The sequence below is a fragment of the Acomys minous genome (genome assembly GCF_964271855.1).
Source record: "Acomys minous genome assembly, chromosome: 5".
Classification (NCBI taxonomy): Eukaryota; Metazoa; Chordata; class Mammalia; order Rodentia; family Muridae; genus Acomys; species Acomys minous.
This window is the reverse complement of record NC_140494.1, coordinates 69,780,198-69,798,091: the sequence shown is the minus strand read 5'-3', so window position 1 is coordinate 69,798,091 and position 17,894 is coordinate 69,780,198. Positions and strand designations below refer to the sequence as shown.

Sequence of the window (17,894 nt, the reverse complement as noted above, 5' to 3'; positions counted from 1 at the left end):
GTAAAACGAAAGTTGCAGAGCATTTCCTTAATTTAGGGAGGCGGAGACTTCCTAGAGATTGTGAAAGGGCTGCTCCGAAAAGCTCAACCCTTATCCGGATGTCCTCTGAAACTCATAAACCTGTTCCCTTTTTCATGAACTCTAGTCCTTCCTCTTGGGAAAAAAACATCCGAACAACCAATACAAATAAAACCACAACAGCAGCAAAAATAGAAAGTAAAAACTGTTCTGCATGCTCCACCCTCTGAATGGTTTCACTTTGCAGTCTCCTTTCGTCAAGGCCCCAGCGCTGATTATTTCCCCTCTGACTTCTCCATGTCTCTACTTTCCTTCTCTATAACATCAGTCCTAAGTCTGTGAAATTTAACAGTCTCCTTTCTAGTGGAGAATTAACCAGTTGCATGGTGCTGTATCCTTTCTATTTGTATTCCTACAGCCTTAGCCTTTTATTAGACATAGTAGTTCAGGGCATCCCATTTGTCCTCTGGAATGCATTTCATTAACTGAGCAAGACTGCATTTATGCATACATTTTGGCTGAGAATGACTGATTACCATTACTTCTTAGCAGCCTCTGAACAAAGGCTGCTCAGAGAGGCAGTTTCAGCCTGCAAGAGAATGAATGCCTGATCACATGATCTCAGGACAGAGCTATATCAGGGAAATGCTTAGAGACAGGGGAAAAGACAAGGGCTGTGGTGTTTTCAACACTGAGGCTTCAGGGAATGTTGGATTAAAGAGGATGGATTAGAAAAGTACATGTGGGAGTGTCCTTCTTTCTGCTCTTCCTGAACTTAAATACTGCTCTGTGAATGGTTAAAAGGATGTCATATGTTCCTGATAATTGTTCTCTGTGTGTTTGGGGCACTGTTTTTTTTCTCAATCAGAATGTGAAATTTTAAGGTTCTTGGGCTAAGTCAACATTTTCTTTGAATCCATGAAGCATAATGGCACAGAGAGATTGCTGGGTTCTGGTTAAAGCTTCCAGGTCATAAGCAAGCACTCCGTTTTGAAATGCCATTTATTTTCTTGGCTATCATTGTCCCAGTTATATTTTCTACAAATCTTATGATGAGCTCTAAATTCCTGGAATTCAGTTCACTGTGGTGAAGGTATCAATTTTGCATGTCTATATAAAAAAAAGGAAGCATATGATATCATAAAAGACCAGCCAGTTCAGCATTTAAGATTCAAGTCTAAGAAGTCTCCTGACACTCTGGACACTGAGGGACTCAGATATGTTTCCACAGAGGCATCAATCATGCTTTAGTGGACAATCCCTTCCATGGGTCTCTAAAACAAAAGACATGTGGATAGAATGCAATAAAGGATGTGAGTTTATAGTAATCAGAATGTACTTTATATATTTTTCAAAGAATAGATTCAATAAAAAATACATAGTTCCTCTTCTTGAGTTCTGATCATCAAATCAAATAAATGGAAACCTAATAGGAACAGCTAACAGAATAGCCTTTCCTTTTTTGTGTGTTGTTTATTACATCATTTAGAGAAATGTTGGCTTCTAATTGACATTCTTCCGAAGACAGGTACAGAAGGATGAAACTCCTGGATTCCTATGGGAAAGAGAAATTACATACATAAGCATTCTGCTGAGGCATGTACAGATTACAGTATCGTACTGTAATGCTAGCATACACACTAAGAACAAAGCAGGACCCAAAGCATGTCTAAGTGCTGCCATACTGAAATGAAATGTAGCATATACAGCATGCTGGCTTATAACAGCCTACTCTGAGAAGGGATCATCAAAGTCTCAGAGTCTTAAAGCAGAACAAACTACTATGCAGAGAATGGAACACATGGTACCCCTTCAAGGTTTTCCTGTTTTCTCCATTTATTACATCAGACCTAGAATATAGGACCAGTACCAGTTTTACCTCTCTTCAGTGGTCTTCACCCAACCTTTCCCTACTTTACTGTGTGTACACACACACACACACACACACACACACACACACACACACACACACAGACACACATACACACACACACAATTGTACAAAGACGTTGATACAACATACTCAATTAATGTCCTGGAAAGAGGTAGAAACGCTTTGTCAAGGTCACCCTTTCAGTAGTGGGCATCTGTAGCGTAAATCCTGGTTGCTCAAAAGCAAATCGAACCTAGAAAAGAAAGGAAGATTTATAGCCATAAAATTCAGAGTAGAATCTTGACTTGAGATTAAAAAAAAAAAAACTACGTCGACTAGCAGGACAAACAACAAACAATAACTCATGGCATTTGTAAGACCCAAAACAATGAGACTATTTCCTAGACTATTAGATTCTCTTATTGGAGTTGGCAGAAATGATGGGCACAGGAATATTCAATTCTGCTCCATATCCTACTAAGGGGAGCATATGAGTAAATATAGATGATTATTTCTTTTTTTTTTTAAAGATTTATTTATTTATTGTATATAGGTGCTTTATCTGTAGAAGAGGGCATCAGATCACATTATAGATGATTATGAGCCACCATGTGGTTGCTGGGAATTGAACTCAGGACCTTTGGAAGAGCAGGTGGTGCTCTTAACCACTGAGCCATCTCTCCAGCCCAAGATGATTATTTCTTAAGGATCAGAAAACAGAGAATGCTGGCATCATGGAGGGATTGTTAACTAACCAAATAAGTAAATAAATAAATAAATAGCCTTTTGGAAAGAACAACCAAAATGTTCAGGGATTTCCTATTAAAGCAGTTTGAGTAGCCAAAGACCAGGGAAGTAGAGTTGAAGTATCCAGAGTCTGACCTTTCTGAAAATGTCCTCCAAGTCACAGGACCAGGCATATTCTTTCATATGTTTGATGAGTTCCACAATGAAAAGAGATCCCCGGACAGGATGTCTCCAAGAGACATTATCTGTGAAGAAAGTATATAACAAATCTTATGATATGCCTTATCCTGGATACAGGCTGCTCTAGCCTTTCCATTCTAGCTGGACACATTAGACTATATTCCATACACTGACATTTTTCAGTGGGTATATACAAAATTCAATGGGTACATTTTCCCTTACTCAACAAAGTTGCTGTATACAGTGCAGATACTCAGATGATGTAGTTCCTGATTTAAAGAGAAAATCTAATAGAGAGAGGTAGGCTGACTGGAGTAGGGGAAGTGATTAAGAGAATAAGTATCTGAGTGTGTAGCTCTAAGATACACTCTAATGACTCTCATATACGTCTGCTGTACATTATTTTTTCAAGATAGCTTTCTTCTATGCTTGTCCAGGCTGTCCAGGACTCACTTTGTAGACCATGCTGGCCTTGAACTCAGGCCTCTGCCTCCTCAAGTGCTGGGATTACACATGTGCCCTACCTCATCTGGCTTCCATTGTACATTTTTAAATGTAATTTTCTTATCTATAACTTGAGAGTAATTATTCCTACACAAAGCTATCTTTGAGGAATAGACCATCCATCACAAATATCAGAGAGATAAAGGAAATCAATAGGAGTAGACACAGGTGTCTCTGAAAGTATTTTGCACAGTGAAGAGAGTAAAAGGCTGGATGCTTCTCAGAAAAGTCTTACTGTGTGATTGGGATTCACACAGTCAAATTACATCTGGGTTTGGTAGTGGAAGAGTAGAGTCTGCACCATTTACAAAGAATAATGGAAAAGGTAAAAGAAAGGGAGACAGGCTCTAACAGGGTGGAAATGCTTGCAGAAGCCTCTATAATGAAAGGCAGCTGTATGGTCCAAGACAAGAGGAAATGATTTAAAGGAACAGTTAAATCTCATAATAAAGCCAGCCACTTTCTTTAGAGAAAAATTTGTGTGTGTTTTGCTATAGTGTTTCTAAATTAAATGTATTTATTCTTTGACTTTTTTTCCTTTGTGTAAAATGCATCTGATTATATTCATGATCTGTCCTCTTTTTAACTCCTTCCCACTTACCAACCTACATTTCCCCTTATGTCCGTATGTCTCTTTTCTTGTGCACGCTTTTTTTTTTTAACTTAAAATGGTTGACTAAGTGTAACCAGGCATGTCTGAATGACCACAAGTATGAAACTATGTAATGAAACCTCATAGGCTTACTCCTTGGCATACATTTACAGATGATTATCTATTTGCCAGTACAATGTATGAATAGCCATATGTTTTTATCATTGGAAAATATGTAGTGAGTTATACATCAAGGCATTGTCTATCCAGTGTAGATGTAGGTGCTATCTGGAGGATACAGTCAATAGTACAATCCTTAAGCTATCTGATCAGAGTATTTGAGTAAAAGAATGTGAGTCTCAAGGAATGTATGAAATGGCTGAAATGATTTTAAATTAAATTTTAACATAGTAAGTAACTTAAACTTCATAACAAATTAAAACTTAATAATAAAAGTAACTTTATGTGAAAATTTTAGAAATTGTTTAGTATTTCAAACATATGTTTTCATATATTGGTGAGAAATTTGAAGAAATCTCAGCAAGATGATACAATTAGATTTAATACATGACATAATAAATGGAAATTTTGGAATTTAACCTGAATATTAATTACTGTTTAGCATGAATTTTGAATAATTTACAAATATTTATTTTAATGTATAAATACATTAAGACCAACTTTGCCTGTAATGTGTAAGATAGGTTAGCTGGTCTGTATGATTTCAGGAGATTGGACTGGACCCACTCTGTCAACTACTCATAGGAACATTGGGACTACAGATGCTTGTCCAGCTTTTCATGGCCTCTGAGGATCTGAAGTCAAATGATCAGTCTTCTTGTATCCATACCTCTCATCATCAGTATTCTATAAACACTTGATGCTGGTGCACAGGGTGTTCTGACTGAGCCAGTGATGTGCACCTTTCAGATTCTAATGAACTTAGAGTGGTTGGTCATCTATTTAATTCTCTGTTATCCTTCATGGTTGTAGGAGAAATATTATGAGTATTTAAAATTCACTAATTCTGAAAAATACATGCATATGTTATCTGTGTGGATGAGGGGGGTTGAATATGAAGTTTTAAAGAGGACTTAAAAGTCTTAGATAATGCTATGGGTAGGGTCTTTCTTTCTAACAGTGACTGCAACCAAGATGACCTGCATAAAAACCATTTACCTGGTGTTGAAGAGCAGAAAGCAATAAAATCCTTCTCTATGTGGGCCTTCTTAATGCCATCATCTTCAAAATCTGCATCCATTAAGAATTTCTCTTCAGATTTTCCTACTGAGACTTTTACCAATGCCACCCCTTGATTCTCTGGAAAAACAAAATTGATTTTATATTACTAACAATTTCCTAGGGAGGTATTGCTCTCTTGAAACTTCTCTTCAACCCCATTTATAAACATTTTAGTTTGTATTTTATTCATATATATGTATGCATGTGTATGAATGTGAATAATACATACATAGTATATAATGCTTGTTATAAGCATACTTCAACATCCAAAGATCAAATGTATGTATTGATTATGGATAGTTATATTCTGTACTGGAAATTGAAGTATATATCCCACAAATTGAAATAAAATTCACAGAATGCTTAATTATCTGAGTGATAAAATAGATGTTTGATATTTGGGAATCAATTCCTAATCATGGAAAGCAGTGTCTACATGTAAATGATAAGGTCGGAATGCGAACGGCCTGTTAGCTTTAAACCGTCAGCACTTACTCACCTCCACGGCAGGCCTGAATGATGATAACTTTGGGCTTGTCCCTCAAGTTTGGACACATCCACGTGTTCATCATTTGAAAGATTTTGTCAACTTTTAAAACATCCTTCTCTTCACTTTTATCAGAAGGTGAGTACCTCTTCCCACATATTCCCTCCAGGATACCATGAGACATGAATACGAGGAAAGTACTGTCAGAAGTCTTGTGCTCTGGGCAGGCAGCAAATTCCTTCACTTCTGCCATCATCTCCTGTAAGAGACCAAATCAGTGTTATTACACTGTGAAGTTCCACTAGGGACGGTAAACAGAACCATTGAATAAATTAAAAATTTCTAATTTTCAATTTTTATATAAAGAAAGGCTATAAAATTATAGGAAGTCATCCTGAGATAATTGAAACGTTTTCCAATCAGATGAAACATGAGACTTTGGCTAAAGGATGGCAGCATTTGACAGTCTGTATAATAGTCAGTGGCTACTCACCAAAGGACATCATAGTGACAAACTAACAAGACTAAGTTGTCTGCTTCTGCACTGTGCTTTCTAGCACTATCTAGGAGTATGAGAGGCATGGTCAGTATTTCTATTATTTTGAGAAGTCTTACCTTAGCTGTGAGGTTTTCTTTCACTTTCACAGTATATCCCAGATCCTCCAGCAGCAATTCCATTTCTCTGAGGTCAACATGAGCTCCATCCCTCCTAGAAAGATGTTCAAACTCTGTGTTGCAGATAATAAGGGCAAGGCGTGTACGAGAGGATGATTTAGTCATTATTGGGTAAACCTGTATGAAAAGCAGATTCAATGAGCAGCTTGTTTATCTCAATATCTATTTTATGTACTTATGGTAGGTCCAAATTCCCTTCTCTTAAGCCTTTCAAGAAACCAATATTGTAAAGATTAGATTAAGAATAGGAAGAAAACTGAGTCGTAGTTTAGGAGTGCTAGTGGAAGCTACAAGGGCCCAGGGGATTGTTGAACATTTGACCTTAACTTTGAAAGTGAAATTTTAAAAAATAAAGTGGATTTCTGGCTAGAATCCCTAAATTGTAAAATTGGTGCTCAGGGTTTCTTATTGACTGTAAATACAATATAGATCTATTATTATGTAAACGTATGTAAACTATTATTATGTAAAAAATAATAAAGATCTATAGTTGACTCAAGTTTTCTAATCTATAAAATAGATCATTTGAAGGTAATCGCTTTATTATAGATGAAGTGCATAAAATAGTTTTTAACTCACAGCAAGCATCAAGTGTTAGCCACTGGGATTGCTGTTGCTATTATTGTTTACCAAAGAATTGGACAAAATTTGTAACTCTCCAAATTAACCTGAGATTCTAGAAGGTAGGGATCTTTTATATAAGGCAAAATGGCTCAATTAGTGTTCGGGACATTACAATGAACTTGTATACGGCAGAGAACCACCGCCCTTCAGGATGGCCTCAATATTCTTCAGCTTGCCCCGTCCCAGATTGAGCACGGCACCTCTAAAGAATTTTCTTTCCAAATCTTTTGGGCTGTTTCTGCAGGGCACAACTTGAGGCCCCTACTTGATCCTGAAAATGCACCATCTTCTTTGGTCTGTTCTTGCTTTGTTTCTGTAAGAGATGAAAAATAGCATGGATGTATTGAACCCTGGTAGCCTCTCTTCTAGTCTCTTACAGTCTTGCCTCTGTAAAGCCAGGTGAGGACAAGCAGGATTCATTACCACAGTGTAGAACAAGATAGAGATCACTGTTAATGAAACATATTTCAAGCCAGATATTCCCAGTGGTGTAATGTGAAATCTACCATACCATAAGTATTTTGACAAATATTCTAGATATAAGCAAAGCAAGGAATATTAAAATGTTTAACATATTTATTTCAGAATGTATTTGGAGACCTGGCTGGAATTTTAGATGGCAGAGGAGTGTCAGTAAATAAGTCTTTTTATTTCCAATGAAAATGTTTAAAAATATGTTTACCTATTTTTTATGCACAATAGTAGGCATCAGGTACTTCTTAGGAATGATCCTTTGTCCTCTTATTTAGGAGTACTTCCTACTATATGTGCACAGCAACCAAATAAGGAGCGTTATGGACTAAGTGAACTGGGATAAAAGGGAGATAGAATAATAAATGCTAAAATTAATATGAAAATTTCATGAATTTATATAATTCGTTATTGATTGCACGTATCTGTGAGGGAAGGTTTTTAAATGGTTCATGTCTGTAGCTCCTGGGACTCTTCTTGGATCTCAAGTTCTGTATCATTAAACAATGTGATATACTTTTTAATGATTTCATATAAACTTGGCGTATTTCAAAATAGAAATAATTTATCTAGGCCCCTGGAGAATAGAAATAAAAAGAGGAGATTTTAAACTTATTTTAAAAGACATTTAGATAAACTGTACATTTAACAAGTTAGATGAAGTCACTACGATTTGGTTGTAGAAAAGAATACAAACTACTTAGAATGAATATATTGAACAAATATTTTTAAAAACTCATTAATTGGTCAAAGATGTCTTGCTTCTGCATAAGTAAGCCAAAAGCAACAACAAATTAAACAAATATTAATTATATTGGAGATGTTTAAAGTAATGAAATATATTATTCAATTATGTAGAAATGTCACATCACATGAAATGTGTAAGAAAACATGTGGATCAATGTAGATCCCAGTAGAATAATTGAGTGTTTTTTTGGTTGTTGCTGTTGTTTCTGAACATTTGCCTTTCTGATGTGGGGAGAAAAGACTGTCATCTAGATGAAATTATTTCAGCATCGTAGTGGGAAGCCTTTCACTTATATTGCAACTCTAGTTATTTTTTTTTTCAGAAAGAGATGAACTTATTCAAAATTAATATCAACATTGGGTCTGCTATGTACTACTGCCTCAGTTTCCGTAAGGTAGAACTACCATATCAGTGCACCCATGGAAAGATGTGTTTTTTTCATTTGGGATATGCACTAACAGTGTGTGAAATGAAGTTTTTTTGTTTTTGTTTTTGTTTTTTAAGTGAAGTTTGATGCACACTCCCAGAATCTGTACTCCATGTCCACAGGATGCCCCTGCCTAGTGCCATGAAGCTAGCTGTCTTTGTTACCATTATTTTAGAATGTTTTCTGTCTGTGGTCAGTTGTAGCCAGTAGAAGGCACACATGTATTTGATATGTGACACACCTAAGATAAGCTTACAAAATATTCCACACAAAAAAAATCTCAGTCTTTCCAATATCTCTCACAGGATGGCTGTAAGCACATTTATGTCAGTGCTGTTGGCAGTAACTGTGAGAGACAGTGTGGAAGATCTCTGGCATGAAAGAGAGTTCATTGCTCATTGAGAATGGCTACTGTACAGTCTTTGGGAATAAAAAACAATGTTCTATCATGTAAAAATCACTATGAATATTGACTTTCTTACCGCATTCCATGTTATCTTAATAAGGGTTTGCATTATCATTACTATGTCTAAAATGGTGATAGCTTTAATTCAGTGATAGTTTTAAATAAATATTAATTTAATATTTATTTATGCAAGTTCAATGCAATCAGAAGAAAAACTGGTCATGCTTATTATTCTTGAGCATTTTGTAGAACAACGTCTCGAGTACAATTGTCATATGATAACTGATTTTCTAATGACCCGAAGTTTGTACCTGGCATAGGTAACTGTGGAAAGAGTCAAGACTGGCAACTGCTATGTGTTATGAATAACAGAAGTGTTTGATAAGGTGACAGAGACTTATAAGAGGAACTCATTAAAACAGCCACAGACTAAAAGTAAGTGGAAGAGAAAAAGAAATGGTAAGGGTTCATTTTAAGTTTTACGTTTAAACAACTGCTAGTGATGCCAGTATTAACAAAGGCACAGAAAACTAAAAAAAAAAAAAAAAAAAAAAAAAAAAAAAAAAAAAAAAAAAAAAAAAAGAAGAAGAAGAAGAAGTAGGAGGAAGATTGGCAAGTTTATCTTTAGGAGTGTTTAGATACACATGTTGAGAGGAGATGGGAATATTTGTATTAGGCACTTGAATGGGAAGGTTTGGTATTTAACTAAGAAGTTGGGACTTGGACACAGACTTTGAAAATTTTACTGTAAATATGGGTGATGAAGCCATGAAAACTCCCTTAGCTCAAACAAAGAAGAGGAAGAACATTAGAATCAATGCTTGTGAATTATAGCGCCCTCAACTTGGGTTCACCACATGAAGATAGAGGCAAAAAGATGAGGGCCCAATGGGTATTCCTCTTTTGGAAGCATGTATACCTGAATGGAAAGGATGTCCTCCTTTGAAATCTTCTGTAGTAACAAAATTTTCAGCTGGTGGACCTGAAGAGAGGCAATGGAAATTAATTCAGCATGCCAAGGTTATCCCTGGATATACAGTGAGTTTGAGGCTGCTGTCAACTACAGGAGACAAGGCAGAAGGATGTGAAGGATCCAGGAGACACACAATAGGGCCACTGACACAAAAAATGGGACTCAGGAGTTAGAGTTGATTTCAAACCACATAAGCAATATGTCGATCCGACACTGGTTATGAGAATACATAGACCCTCATGTTAGTCTAAGATGCAGGCTCTTACCTGATTCAAGCTCCATCATTTGTGCCACATAGCATGCTTCTTTACAAATGTACGTGATAAAGATTTGGCTTGCTTTGGGCCCTTTTTTAGCGACAGAATCACACAGGTCCCGTGCTTTGTCCATAACAGTGACATTGCCAACTTTTATTCTGTCCATCTCTTCCTGGTTCAGCACTTTCTTCTCTAAAAGTTCATCCATCAAGCCATTTATTGTACCTACATCCACTGAGTTGATAAACTTTGTCCTCTTTGACCTCAGGGTGTTATCTGTTTAAGGCACCAAGATTTCTCAAGTCAGGAAAACAGTTGCATGTTCCTTTCGTGTTCTAAGGAGGACATAGTCTCTTTCAGAATGAATCAGTAAAATGTCCCTTTTACATGCATCGCTTCTCCCTTTTTTTCTTCACACCATATTTTCCCTTCAATATTGCATAAAAGCATATAGGGTGGGGCACGGGTATTGAGTTACTATCTTTTTGTTAGAACTCAAGAAACATAATCCTTCATCCCGGTTTCACATGTTCTTAAATCAGATTAATAAAAAAAGACATAACACTAAACCATTTCTTTTTGCAGCCACTATCTCTGTGACTAATCTAGGAACCTCTGTCAGACTAGGGCTACTTTATAGTTAAGATTTAAAAACTGCTGACAGGATACAAGTAAAACATATGTCCTTTCTGGGCATGGCCGTTGCTTTCTTCAAGAATCTTCTGTGCAGATTTTCAACACAGACTTCCCTTTCCCTAGATTCAGATCACCTAAATATTTGCAGAAGCTAATGATAGCTTCCATAGAACCCAGCCCCATTGCAAATGACTTATTACCAAACTATCCACTTTAAAAATAGGGAAAACTTACCAGCCATGGCTTTTCTGTCCTATCACGCAGAGCTACTGAAACTGAAAGCATATAGTTAGTTCCTTTTCACCAGGGCGTGCATGCTGATTGAGAAATAGCTGCTTTCATGTGTGCGCATGCTCCTTTCTCTAAACTTACTCTTCCAGTACAGTAGTTCAGGGTAGGGAGGGAGTGTGTCTTAGTTATTAAGAAAGAAATGAACTGAGACAAAGCAGGAGTCACAGCTAGGAGGTTAGAAGGGGAAGATCTGTGGGATCCACAAGAGGTAGGAACAGGGGTTAGGGAAGGCTGCCACGGGTATTTCTGCTGCAGAGCTGGGTATGAGACTAGGGAATTGGATCTGGGAGAACAAAGAGAGAAGAGAAGATCTGCAGTCAGCCTACTTGGCTTTCCGGACTGTGAGCCCTGGTGTTGGTAGGGGTGCTCTTTGGAGTTGGGGGCTAGCAAAAAGTGATGAGAGGAAAGGAGGTCTTTGGAATCCACAGGAAATGCAGGTTAGGAGGTAGGGCAAGAAATTTACAGATGAGACAGGAAAGTGGACTAGAGGAGTAGAAGCAGAAGTGTGTATCTGCTTTCATATTACTTCCACCTACCTGGCAGGAGAGGCTCTCAACTTAGCAGGGGTGACTGCTGTGATTTGGGCCTAAGACGAAGGGTCTTGTAGAACAGGATCTACAAACGTACACAATAATCAGCTGATTAGTTCTTAATAAGTCAGAGCTCTCACCTTAAATGTAGGAAGAGATAGTTTATTCTGGAGCCATTTTGAGTGCCCAGAAGATGGAGCCTCAGTTGGGAAAATGTTTCCATAAGTTCAGGATGTAGACAAGCCTGTGGGACAGTTTTTAATTAGTGATTGATAATGGAGGGCCCATTCCATTGTGGGTGGGGCCATCCTTAGACAATAAGAAAGTCAGCTGAACAAGCCAGGAAAAGTAAGCCATCAATGCAGCGTTTCTCCATGGCCCACTCATCAGCTCCTGCATCCAGGTTTCTGAGTTCTCATGTTCACTCCTCTTAGTGTTACATTGTTACCTGGAAGTATACCCTAAAATAAATCTCTTTTCTCCACTCGTTTGGTCACTATATTTCATCACGGCAACAGAATCCTTAAAACAGGCCTCATCAGAGAAAGAGATATTCAACATTAACTACAAACATGAATATCGAATTATGCATAGGCAGTATTGCCCTTTGCAGAGTGGTTAAAGTGTAAAAGGAGAAGCTTTGGAGGAAGCTGACACCTTTAGCACTGGGCATGCTCAGTTTAAAGTTTAATGTACTCAGGAGGTGACTAAGAGGAAGGTGACAAAGCTACAGAGTGATCAACATTTGAGAACTTGATGAAAGTGGATGCAGCCTACAGATGAGAAGGCAGCATGGGAATACAAGGCACAGTTCAGAGAATGCTCCAGTTTTTCTTTCCATTTGTTGTCATTACTTTTATTGTTGTTGCTATTGTTTGAGACAGGATTTCATTACACCTCCCTGGATGGTCTGGAACTCACATACAGACCAAGCTGGTATCTAACAAAGATCTGCCTCTTTTTGCCTTCTGAATGTTGAAATTAAAGCCCTGTGTTCCCATAGTTGGCTCAGAGAATATTTCTGAGTATGCTTATTAATGGATCGTCTTCATGAATCACTACATTATATCAAAAGGTACAGATTTCGAAGATTGTACTTGCTTGAAAAAGCACAATTTGCTGAAAATGAAAGCCCCTGTGCTTAGGAGGTCTGTGTATATAACAAACACAGTGATGACACTTATTAAAATAGCCTCTGATCAGGTTTTCAGATTTGTCAAGAGAATTCTTTCACACACACTGAATACTTGCCAGGAAAATGTCATTTCCTAGGAAAGATAGGTGTGGCTACCTGGAAGTAGTGGCATTTGCCAACTGAGGTCTTGATGTGAAATTCATCTTTATAATGCGTTTATTGAGGCTGAAGTGATGGTTCAGTGATAATGAACAGTTTTTGCTCTTTTAGATGAACTGGGCTCACTTCCCAGCACATACAGGGAAACTTGCAAATGTCTGAAACTATATTTTCAGGAGATTCAAAGCCATCTGTTGGATTCTGCAGGTACACACATGCACATATGCACACGCATGTGTGTAGGAGAAATATTCATATACATAAAAGAAAAACGAAATAAGCTTAATATGGATGTGTACTTAATAACTCAAACCTGAATAGCACTGTATAAGTATCGAGTAAGTTAATCTGGGCATAAATGGCCTAAGGTTGAAAATAGAAAATAGAGTTGGAAAGAAGAAAAAGTAAAATAAAAAAGCCTCTCCACTTTGAGATAGCCTTGCAAATGATTGCTGTGGAAGCAAAAATCAAGTAGCCCTGCGTTACTGCAATCATAAGGTGCAAAGGTCTACACCAAGCCCTACATAGTGGGGAAATCATTCTGCTTACAGTGCTTAGATTAGATACATCAACTCTTTTCTCTGTTTTTAGGAATGCTAAATAAAAATGTTTGTTTTATCCCTAAACCACAGATAATTATGAAAAGCAATGAAATTTTTAAAAAGAATAGAAAGTTACGATTTTACATAAAGAACAGGTATTTTGGACAGCAGTAAATTGGTACTAGTGTGGAAAGTGTTAGATAGAACACATTTTGACACAAGGTAAAGGCTCCCTGACACCTGACATGAGAAGGAGGAACAATAGAACTCAAGATGTCAGTGTCTGTGCACGTGGCTTTGGAAAAGAGACAACTGACCAAAATGTGAGTGGTGGGGAGAGGTGAAGGAGGACATTCTGGCGAGAGAAGACATATTGGGATGCAAGCACTGCACTGGAGGCGTAAGATAGGTATTCATGTATTCCACAAGGAGGTTGGATGCATGGATAATCTTCTTGTGAACCTGACTGGATTTGAAACCCCGTAGGAAAAGTATGTATGTCTTTGAAGGTGTTTGCAAAGCATTTTAGTTGAGAAGGAAGACCTGACCTTTCAGGGTGAAGGTGGAAGTGCCAAGTGCATGCACTCCAAAGAGAAATAGAAAGAAAGGGTGACACCAAACTCAGTACCAGAGTCAGCATTTTCTGCTTTCTGACTGTGAATGCAATATGCACAGCGTCTCATGCTTCCATGTTCTGGCCTCCCTTCTTCAGGGAGACTGTATCCATCTTAACTGTGAGTGTCAGTCAGGTTTTTGTTTTTTAGATCATTCATTTTTAAGTACTTGTCAGAACACAGACAAAAGTAAAATGTGGTAGGTAAGCAGGCAACAGAGAAACAGCATTTTAGCATATGCTTAAAAGCTATTAAATGAAGCTCTTCCATTTGAAAAATAAAATTTCTCTAGGAAGGTTCTAGTTCCAAGTGGTAGCTCTGAAATATTTATTAAAGAGAGCTTTCCTAATTAAGAAAGTTGTTAATTCTGTAACTAAGGCAATCATTTTAAACTGTTGTCTTAAATTCTTATATTTCATTTATACTATACATATCTTGACTAGGATTAACTAAGAGTTTCTGAGCTGAGACATTGTGTCAGGTTGGGTAGAAGAGGTCAGCTTCTCCTGCTTTACTCCTGTCCTTTCAGGCATTGTCACATCCCTCAGCACTCAAAAGTGGCTGCTGCCCAGTGCGCATGACCAGAACTTCAAGCCCCTCATTTGCTATAATAGCTTTTCTGAACATGAGGCCCCTCCAGAATCTCTCTAATCCTCACTGAAATTATTAATAGCGAGAAGATTTTGCTGTGTTGATTAGATTAATTGTAATTTTTGTAGTATTCATGATGGTAAAGGAAAATCTTTTGCCACCTCTGCAACAGAGTTATAATGAATACTTCATAGATTTTTCTTTTACTCAGTCTCATGATTCTGTATCTCTATGGATACTAGCAGCAATAAATAGACTGTATGTGGAGGCTAAGTTCACTATTTTTGATTATGTTGTTATTGAATACTGGGTTAAGTATTTATGAGTTCTTTTTGCTCTTTGATGGATGACATGTGGTAAATATTGTTAATTCCATTTTTCAGATGAACAAGTTAATGTCAGAAAACCTCAAATGGCCGCACAGCCTATGATTTCCCTGCCTTGACCCTAAACAGTACCCTTGATCCCCAAAATAATATAAGGACCATCTTCAAACTCTGTCCTCCCAAAGAATTCATGTCATTAGTAACACTTGCTACGTACTGTCTGATATTTTTCAGACGAGTATAAATTCATTGTCAATGGCAGGAACCACTTCTATGGAACAAAATAGTGGAAGTAGTCCATATTGTATTTAACTTCAAACTACAGTGATTTCACACTGTGACTTGAGGTGAGGAAGCTCAGTAGAATAGGAAACACATTGACTTTTATCTCAACTTCACAAAGAGCCCACCAGAAGTGCACTACTGAAAACTCTATTAAAAGTGTTGGTCTTCATTCTTAGCATCCATGCCTATTCTACATAGTATAGTCTATGCCAGAAATTTTAGAAATTGGCAGGAGTTAATGAATTAGAGCATCTCCAGAGCCTTCCAGATGATAATTATTCATAATATATCACTGTATAGACAAATAGAATTAAGTTTAAGCAAAATGATGCTCATTTTCCTCCTGGGAAGGATTCAGAGCCTTAGCAAGTCACCATGCTGCACTAATTCTGCCTGTCTTATTCCCCAGAGAGCAAGCCACATCAGCCACACCTTCCCATTTGGAGTTGAAAGGCAATGTCATCAGTACATTAATAAGCACATATTTTGAAGAAGGTCATCTTCTGATAAGGGATTCCTGTGTCTACTATATTGCATTCCAGGTAAGGAAGGATTGCAAACCTTATATAAATGTTTAATAAGTATTTTATACCCATATTTGAGATATTATATCAGTGTGTGTGTGTGTGTGTGTGTGTGTGTGTGTGTGTGTGTGTGTGTCTTACAAGAATGCAATGTTACTGAAAATTCACAATGAAGACTTTCTGAATGAGAGACTTTCCATGACTGCAGCTCATACTTCCCTAAAGAATCAAATTGAATAGTTTGTATGTCTTCAGGATTGGAAGGGAACCCTGAACAAGAAGCTTTACCAATACTGCTTCATTTGGTTAGACTGATAATGGGAAACATAAGAAACAATCAATAAAAGAATCAAGAACTTTTAAAACATAGAAGCAATGATGACATCCATAAGTGAGAGAGGTTTTATATCTCATAAGATGTTTCCAGAACCTTCATGGATGTGACTGCTGACTGGTTGCCCAGTAGACTTAACCAGGATCTTGAGCCTTTTATTGTCTATACTCATTGCAGTCAGCTTTGCCTATGCTGATTTCCTATTTTTTGGGAGGTATATTGGGAGAGAGAGAGAGAGAGAGAGAGAGAGAGAGAGAGAGAGAGAGAGAGAGAGAGATGGAGAGAGAGATAGGTGGGTGGAGCTATAAGTTCTACTACTATAGTGAACCCTGAATAATACAGGGGATATTCTGGGAGCAGAGAACTTCAGGCAGTGAGTGTAGTCAGAGGACCAGGAAACAAGGGAATGTATGAAGGGTTAGCCAAAATGAAGCATGTAAGTAAAATGCTATGTGGACATGAATGGTCGTGCAGTCTAAGTAGCAACCATAACAAGGACTAGTGAAACATATGACATGAAAAGATGAGGAGGGCCTGTGGATAATGCAGGTTAAAAATTTTAATGTATATCAGGATTGGGGACTGGGAGAAAAGTAGAAACAAGGGGCAAATTGACCAAAACTAAGGATGTATAATGAAACCTTATAAAATCCTGCTAATTTGTAAGCTAATTAAAGTATTTTAAAAATGAGCTTGAACAGATGCATTATTATGAGTGGACAGTGCTACTCCCCCTGCTAAAATGGATTTTTATATGAAAATCTCAGTGCCAAAAACGGCTTACCTTCCTACTACCTATTGATTAAGAAGGCACTAGAAGCATCTAAAATAGTACCAACTATGGTTGCCATTACAACTAAACAATAAACCTTGCTGCTAATGACACCACGTACTTTCTCAGTAAGACAGAGAGAAACCAATCTTGAGCTGATGGGAAAGTCATTGCTTTACAGATTTCCTCATGCTGCAAGATGCTATGCAGGCTGCTGGAGCTGAAGAGACAACAGTAGTCCCACAGAGCAACATCTTCTCTTCAGTACTGGCTTATCTGGCAAGATGTATCCACTGGTGCAATGACAGACCTGAGGCAACACACGCATTTCATGCCTGGTGCTAGAACCCTGTGAGGTCAGATGCCATGGGAAGCAGGAAAGATTTACGTGGTTTTGTTAAATAATCTTGGTGTCAAATTCTCTTTAAATATCTATGTTTATAGCCATCAATTTGTGAGGACATCAACCTTGGCCATAGAAGTTTACCCCTTTCCCTCCCCTAAAGTAGGTTGTGGTTAACTCAGGCAGTATTGACAATACATGACCATGAGTCCTCCCACACATACTCACATGTACCCCAAAACTAAGTAATCACCACATAATTGGTACGGGTATAATGTAAGAGCTGGGGTATGGAAGGAGGGCTCTGAAATGCTGGGGTCTTAACAGGGCTGTCTATTGTACCTACTATGTCATGACAGCTACGGTTGCCAACACAAATTCAAACCAGTTAAAAGTTCTGGCATGCCACCTTTGAGAGTCAGGAAAGCAGGTGAGTTGGCCCTGCCTCTCACTAGCTATAGAACTCAGGAGAATGGACCCTTCATTTTGCCTGAGCAGCATAATCAAGCTGGTCCTGGTAGAGGAGCTGTGGGTGAGCCAGCCCATAGGTTATGTTCTTTGGGGTTGGTGCTGGCCTCACTACTCATG

At 37.8% G+C, this 17,894-nt stretch overlaps 1 protein-coding gene across 4 annotated transcripts; it reads right to left on the bottom strand.

Moving 5' to 3' along the window:
- Nucleotides 1-1,013: 1,013 nt before the first annotated feature.
- On the bottom strand, nucleotides 1,014-11,182 carry CASP1 (caspase 1). 4 transcript variants are annotated; one of them, XM_084783094.1, is made up of 10 exons: nucleotides 11,095-11,182; nucleotides 10,234-10,500; nucleotides 9,914-9,976; nucleotides 7,143-7,255; nucleotides 6,259-6,435; nucleotides 5,656-5,902; nucleotides 5,094-5,234; nucleotides 2,774-2,883; nucleotides 2,038-2,144; nucleotides 1,014-1,565 (listed from the first exon to the last, which is right to left on the bottom strand). In XM_084783094.1, the coding sequence occupies exons 1-9, from the start codon at nucleotides 11,099-11,101 to the stop codon at nucleotides 2,046-2,048; spliced, it is 1,224 nt and encodes a 407-aa protein (XP_084639220.1). In that variant the 5' UTR covers nucleotides 11,102-11,182; the 3' UTR covers nucleotides 1,014-1,565; nucleotides 2,038-2,045. The 4 variants fall into 4 exon arrangements, with proteins under 4 accessions (XP_084639220.1, XP_084639221.1, XP_084639219.1 ...); XM_084783093.1 differs by having other exon boundaries at nucleotides 1,016-1,573; nucleotides 2,042-2,144; XM_084783096.1 differs by having other exon boundaries at nucleotides 1,016-1,573; nucleotides 2,042-2,144; nucleotides 10,234-10,559; nucleotides 11,095-11,126.
- Nucleotides 11,183-17,894: the final 6,712 nt, after the last annotated feature.